Consider the following 6,878-nt stretch of genomic DNA (forward strand, 5'->3'; position numbering starts at 1 on the left):
TGGACCGTGACACGTGCCCCCGTCGCTAGGCGAACAGTGACGATGTCACCCAACCGCGCTTTCGCGCCTCAGCATACAGCTGACTGCCTTCTATCGTGGAACGTCGAGTTTGATTGTCCGACGCCCCAGAATCGATGAGGATCTCTCATGGCTTCTCGAAGCCCTTTACGGTCGCCTCCACGACCAACAAGCCCGGCTTGCATACACGTTCCATGATCAAGAGCACGGAGCTCTTCGGGGCTGGGCCCTGCTGACCAATGCCCTCTTGAGGCTCAACAGAACTCAGTTCTTCCCCAGTAGGACGCCCCGCGCCTACTGAGTGGTGTCAGTTCCCCGCGACCGAACCAGACTGGTAGGCGTTGGGGCGATAGTTCGAAGAACCTTGGCGCGCCGTGCGCAGGGGGCAACCGTTCCGCAGATAACGGATGGCTCCACAGACAAAACACCGTCGTGTATTTGCATGATGCCCAGCAGCTCGGAGCTCTGCACCCTCGTCCTCAGCATAGCTGAGATCCATGGGCATTGACCCGCTCGACGAGCTATTGGAGTGTGCATTCCAACCAAGTCGTGCCGACTTGAAACTGAATTCGGCATTCAATGCCACATTCACCGCTTATTCAGAAGAGGACGGATGCACACGGAAGACTTTCATTCTGGCCACGCCAACGCGGAGGCCCTCCATAAAGACGGTCACTGTGACCGCCTCCGGGAGGGGATCTGTGCCGTCCCGGCAATGAGAATTCGCATCTCTAGGACAAAGTCCATCAATTCCTTGTTGCCCTATCGGGCGGCAAGGAAACGCGTACGCCGGATTAGGCTGCGAGAACACTCGTGAGAGCTGCAATTTCAGCTCCGCCCAGGAGGGAAACGCAGTTTCGACCGAAGTGCCGCACGTCAGTGCCCATTCTCACGTTCGACCACCGAGCTTTGGGATAGCTAGCGCTACGCGCTGTTGCTTGGTCTGAAGCATAGCGGATGCGATGGCCATCTCGACCACTCTCACCCAGGGCAGGAGATTCTCTCCATCCTGCCCCTCGAAGTCCTTAGCGCTCACCATGAGCGGCTTAGGGCGGGAAGATCATCCGTCACTGAGGGTGGCGTCATAGACGCAAATGATGCATACATCTTCTTCTGTAAGGGCTCTAGCAGCGCGTTTTCGTAATTTGAAAACGCCTCTAGACGCGCACCGATTACCACAGGACCTTGCGCAGCAAGGTGCTGCACGCCTTCAGGGCACACGAGAACTTAAACCCGTCCTGCATGCCCTAGGGCAAAGAGGAGATTGTTCCATCCTCACAAAGGATCAGTCTAAACGACTCAGGTGTAGATTGACTACAAAGTGCTACCAAGTTCAACGGGGCTGCCGTAGCCTTGCGCTTGGGGGAAGCTTAATTTAGGTCACCGACCTTGCGTTCTTCACAAGAACCAGTACGAGTGTAGCGGATTGCAACCCGCTGCCTTCAAGAGTAGTAAGAACCCTGATCCGAGGCTAATAAACTCTTCTGTCTAAAATGTAGACTATATTTAGCTGTTTTATTTGCGGCAAAGCCGCCTGATTTTAAAGTATAGATTTTCTTAAATATATATAGTAAAATCCAAATAAATGCATAACTACTGGCTACCCAGCCACGTATCCAAGCAGTCCTGAACCGTATAGCTGCTCCAAAGAAGAAGGTAGTACTAGTATGTTATGCCTGTAAATATTACAACGTATAGTCGAAAGTCTTTCTAACTCGTAGCGGGAAGAATTGTAAGTTGAGATGGTTTTACCGCAGAAAATTTTGGCTCGCTGATCATTTATCGTGAGCTGTCTTCAGATTTATTTATTCGCATATCTACCGTGGACGAAAACTCGATGATTCAAGTTAGCCTCGATTTGGGCGACCGAACGTGAGACTATGCAGCGTGAACAATACATTATCAAAATTTCCGTAAGCCTTGTAGACTACATGCCGAATATATTCGGGCGTTATGCTGATGAATCAAATTTTTCTCACCTTATACAAGAGAATGTTGATACGTTGTGTTACGAATCAGAAAACCCTCGGTAATGTCACCACCCAAGTAATTCATTTGTAAGCGTCAACAACCATTTTACCGTAGTGTTTAAAAGGCTCAGAATCGTGTGATCGCTCAAGTCCAATTCAGATTCACTCAAAAGAAAATGGGCAAAATTGAGATTATTGATGCATCATTGTTCGTGTTATACAAAACAAAACTTTAAAACGTCATAACAGGGCCACAATAGAAAGTCTTTACTTGCGTCGACTGTGTGTGGCACTTAATAACGCAATCACACCAACCAGATAATTAGATTGAGTTTAATTATAGAGGATGACGACAACTTCGGAGAGAAATTGCAAGTGTAGTGTTATGTGGCTACACACGAACGTGCGACTTGACCGCTTTCGAAGAGTTTCAGCTGTGCATCTGCTTTGGTGAGTCGAAACGAAAATGATAAAATGTCACTTTTGTGAAGATGAGAGATTGATGGCGATAACTGAGATTTGCGTGGTTAATGAAGTCAGCCTTATCGCTGTTTTTCGTAAAGACATTCGATGGCCTTCGAATTGCGCATTTGTCATTTCAGAGTTGCGTTCCGTCTTGTGATGTACGTATACTGCGACGGGTTGGCCGTGTAATTTGTGTAAGTAAGCTTTAGGCTCAAAGTTCCATCTTAACTTATGCACAGAAAATTGGTTTGTACGCTTTAATCAGAAGCGGAAAGGACAGCCTCTAAAATAAATAAGAACTCAATTGCTCTTCCATTGCAAGTGCGACATATATTCGTGTCAATCTCATTGAGCCGATACCAAATAGACATGATCCGCTATTCTCAAATTTTAGCTTTTTGTACTGCATGCCGTGAGTCTAACAGCTCACGTTAAACAGGTATCAAATAAAGTGAATTTAATAATACGATATTCACATTACACTTGATGAATTTATTGCTATTCATAAGCTCTGAAGATTACAGAATTCCGGTGAGGAGAGGAGAGGTCTAAGATGTAGGATAGTTGCTAGCCGCTCGTCAAAAATGTAGACTGCTTCATTATGAGAGATAGTACAGCTTATATTTTGAGTACATGTCTACATGTAACTGATCCTATGTATATGATGTCTTGAAATAAAAAGAAAAAAGAATAACATTAACTCATGTCAGAAGTTCTCGACTCTTCTGGTGAGAGTGAACGAACGAAACTTTTGCGCGTGTATCAATATGGACTCTGAAAGTCAATGACTTCTCGGTGCAACGTTCACGGCAACCATGTCTCACTTGGTAGCACTTATAGTTGAAGACCGTATTATCTGCAAGAATTGCGCATGAAACGCGCTATTTATCAAACAAACGAAGTTTGTACTAAATAGCAGACGATTTCAAGGTACATAATCTTACATTGTCTATAAATGTATCTGACGTCAAGTTGAGTACTTCATATTCCACTTCTAACAATCAAGTGCTGCTTCCTGACATAAACATCCATCTGACAGTCAATAGCTGCGTTTCAAATGAGTGTTGAATATACGAGCAACCCTGGTATATTTCTTCTGAAGCAAGCTTCGTACAAAAATCGTATATATGCGAGGTCGTTGCAGTGGCTCGAAACAACGATTAGACGGTCGGTTAATACTTTGAAAGTGGTATCAATAATGCGCCGTCCGCAAGGGCATCTCGTTGGCAGCGAATTTTTTTACTACCAAACCAACGGCGCCTAACTAGAGAATGATTTATGCTTCCGGAACCCACATGCTAAGACTAAGTTTTCTCTAGCGCAGGATACTGGTAGCTTTTCAACCCAGTTTTTCATCAGATTTCTTATCCCTCATTACAGAGTGAGGCCTTTTGGTGCGTGGGGCGTTCAGCCCATCGAACTATCACACATCCATTCGGGCGCGGGTTGGCAAAGGCACTCACACTTTTTGAATGTGATTACTCCTCCAATTTAGTGGCCTGTCTCCGGCTGCCTTGATTCGGACCCTATGCTAATCGGACCAAATACCGCCCGGTTTTAGGTCAAACGACTAAACAGCGTCGATGCTTGTACTGGAAAAGTGACACTATTGCGAAAGAATCTTGCATAGCAAAAAAATGATCTGGGAACTGGCTGCCAAGGGACCAAAAGCTGGAAGTGTATAGCTGGAGGTGCTTACCAGCATAAAAAGTAATGCTGGTGAATCTTGTCCAGGCGGGCCCAAACGGGCTCTTGTGATGGACAGATGAATCCAACCGTAGGATTACTGATGTGTAGCATCCAGGTCTTTGAATGCCAGGGCATATAGCATCCACCAATTTAAATGCGTAAAGCTGAGATAGCCATCAATCTGGTCTTGCTTAAAAGGAGTTACAGCGTGTCGCGCTTGCGCTTTTAAGTAAGGAGGTGGGGCTCAAAAATGGGCACTTGCGTGCAATACCTCGAAAAGAGGCGCCTTCAACATGGGACGATTTGGAGCAGCAAATGTCGCAGGTGTTCGCACCGGCAAACCAGCTTTTCGGGTATTAGTCCTCCAGTCAAGGCTAGCGGACAGTCTTGTAACGAAGAACTCTCATCGTCGCAATAGCGTCTGGTTCATCTCTCGGAGGTAGTTACGGTTACCATTCATCCCGAACGAATGCGGCTCGCACCCAAGGAGTGGTGAGAGTCGCATTCAGTGCAAAGACAAATTTTGTGCTGCGAGAGCAGAACGAGGTGCTGATAATTTAAGCATTACAAGTATGCCAGAGACGATGGCTCTGAGCCACGCTGAGAAAAAAAGGCTTTCAGACTGAGAAGCTCCGCGGTACCCGCATGTACTTTGTTTGCTATGGCTCATATCGTCTGCGCCATGCACCCCCCTTGGCTTTCGACTGAGATGTACAAAGGGTCTAACTCCCACACAAGGACGAACGACGAACATCTCACGAGGAAATCTCATGTCCCAGTAGGCGCAGGGTGGCCAGGCCAACTAGTACAGAACTGAGTTTTTTTGTATTTATTAAGGTCGTGGTCAATTGGTTCCAGCCATGAAGGATCAAATTTCTGTAAGCTCGCATCCCAGGGTTTGGGGTTGTTGTAATCCCAGACATTTTAAGCCGTGAGAACGTATAAAATACAGGAGTTTCGTGCAATGACGTACGACATGCGGATGTAGCCAGTATGAAAGCTATTCACTGTGCCATATACAAATACGATGTCTGTACGTCTTGCAATGGAAGCAGTGATAAAAGTGTTAAATTGGACATTACAGTGAAGTTTGAGGTTTTTGACAAACGCGAAATGTTTGCTAGTCCAGAGCCTAGATTCGAGATACGATCTCATTCGAGAAATGGCGCAGCAAGCACACCACGAGCCATTGCTCGACGACTAGTAGTCAAGACCCCTGCCAGAAAACAGAGCACTTCTGGTGTGGACAAAAATCCGCGATAGCTTCCGTACAGGACATGAAATTGTTCGAACTTGACATCAATAGCATGACTAGAAGTCTCGAGCAAAGCTCGCAAGGCTGAAGCGGCTGTGAGCCGAGGTATCACTTGAGAAGGTAAAGGGGGATGGTATATTGCGGTTTCCATAGTGTAATTCTGTCGAGATTAGAAAGGACATCAATATGTCGAAAATCTCAGGCCGTATGTCTGGCGGGGTGGTAAAACAAGCTGTAAGCCGTTGTCTCATGTGCCAGCGCCGATGGAGCGTGTAATCTTCCTACCAGAGCTGTTGACGATGAAGGGTGACTGTGAGTCGCAAGTTGAATGTCCAGACACTAAAGTTCAGAGAAATGGTTGGTTCATGACACGATATGACGGTACTGTCACTTCAGCAAGCACGAGCCTATGCGGAGAAACTGGTACTGACTATACAAATCGATTTGAAGAAACTCAAATGTTCAGAATGTTAAAAATACACGTTTAAGGCGCAAATAACAATTGTTATAACGGTGAGCTTGAACTCGAGCTTGATGACCGTAAGAACGATGGAGTTGTGGATCATAAAATTTATGATCAATCCGACGCAAGACGTAAAAAACAAATTCTTGAATCGACCAAAGCGTGAAATGGTTCTGGCGCTGTAGCTTGTTGGATATAGTGTACAAGATTGATATCAACTTTGGTTGAAATGAACGGTACAATGACCGTAGTGCATCATTGACATTTAAGTTAAAACATTGAATTGACCGAGTCACGTTCTTGATATAAGTATGAAATCTTTTCTTTCAGTCAAGCGACGAGATTTCCTTGCGTCGCTCAATCAAATCTACTAGAGCATGTATGATTGGAAGATCTTCAAAAGTCCATCAGGATTTTCAATGTGTACCCAGTGACCAGATTTTTCTAATAAATGATGATAAACGTGCTTTTCCCGCAGCGCGTCGAGACGATGGAGAATATTGGGGGTCCACATATTGTTGTTCGAAGCATGCACAACGTGGATTTCTACGTCATTGCGCTTTATTGCATCTAAATGCTCAATGAAAGGCCAAAGATCTGTCGCTAGAAATGATTGAAATAAATCCTTGACGACATCAGCATTCATCTTCCATTCGTAAAGTTCTGGACTTTTGCTTATGCGCCGCAAGTTTGACGTAAGCCACTGTGCTTCATCGAACGCAATACCATGTTCCTGTAACCCCTTGATTAGCTCAGCTTTTGAGCGAATAGGTCCTGAGAATTTCTTGAGGACAAATAATATCGTTTCAATCAAGTCAAGAAGGTCTCGACTTGCAAAGTCATTTTCACCTGCATCATACATTTAGCATAAGACTGATTTCATGTCAAAAAGTGTCTCATGTACCTGTGCCTGGAAGCGTGTCCAAGGCCCATACTTGTCTAGGAAGCGCACAACAACCATTCTGTATGCATTGTTGTAGGTACATGAGTGCTACTTTGCCACCAAACGAATGCCCTA

General features: G+C 45.5%; 2 protein-coding genes across 2 annotated transcripts; one reads left to right on the top strand and one right to left on the bottom strand.

The window, feature by feature from the left end:
* Positions 1-2,334: 2,334 nt before the first annotated feature.
* PHALS_11452 (uncharacterized protein) lies at positions 2,335-2,610 on the top strand (the record flags this gene model as incomplete). Its single annotated transcript, XM_024725770.1, has 2 exons — positions 2,335-2,438; positions 2,529-2,610. The coding sequence occupies 2 exons, from the start codon at positions 2,335-2,337 to the stop codon at positions 2,608-2,610; spliced, it is 186 nt and encodes a 61-aa protein (XP_024571950.1).
* Positions 2,611-6,230: 3,620 nt separating this feature from the next.
* On the bottom strand, positions 6,231-6,846 carry PHALS_11453 (alpha beta hydrolase domain-containing protein 11-like; the record flags this gene model as incomplete). The annotated part of the gene is made up of 2 exons (XM_024725781.1): positions 6,231-6,709; positions 6,765-6,846. 2 exons carry the CDS (start codon positions 6,844-6,846, stop codon positions 6,231-6,233), a joined length of 561 nt encoding a protein of 186 aa, XP_024571951.1.
* Between the last annotated feature and the right edge of the window lie 32 nt (positions 6,847-6,878).

Source organism: Plasmopara halstedii (genome assembly GCF_900000015.1).
Source record: "Plasmopara halstedii genome assembly, contig: Scaffold_54, whole genome shotgun sequence".
Lineage (NCBI taxonomy): Eukaryota > Oomycota > Peronosporomycetes > Peronosporales > Peronosporaceae > Plasmopara > Plasmopara halstedii.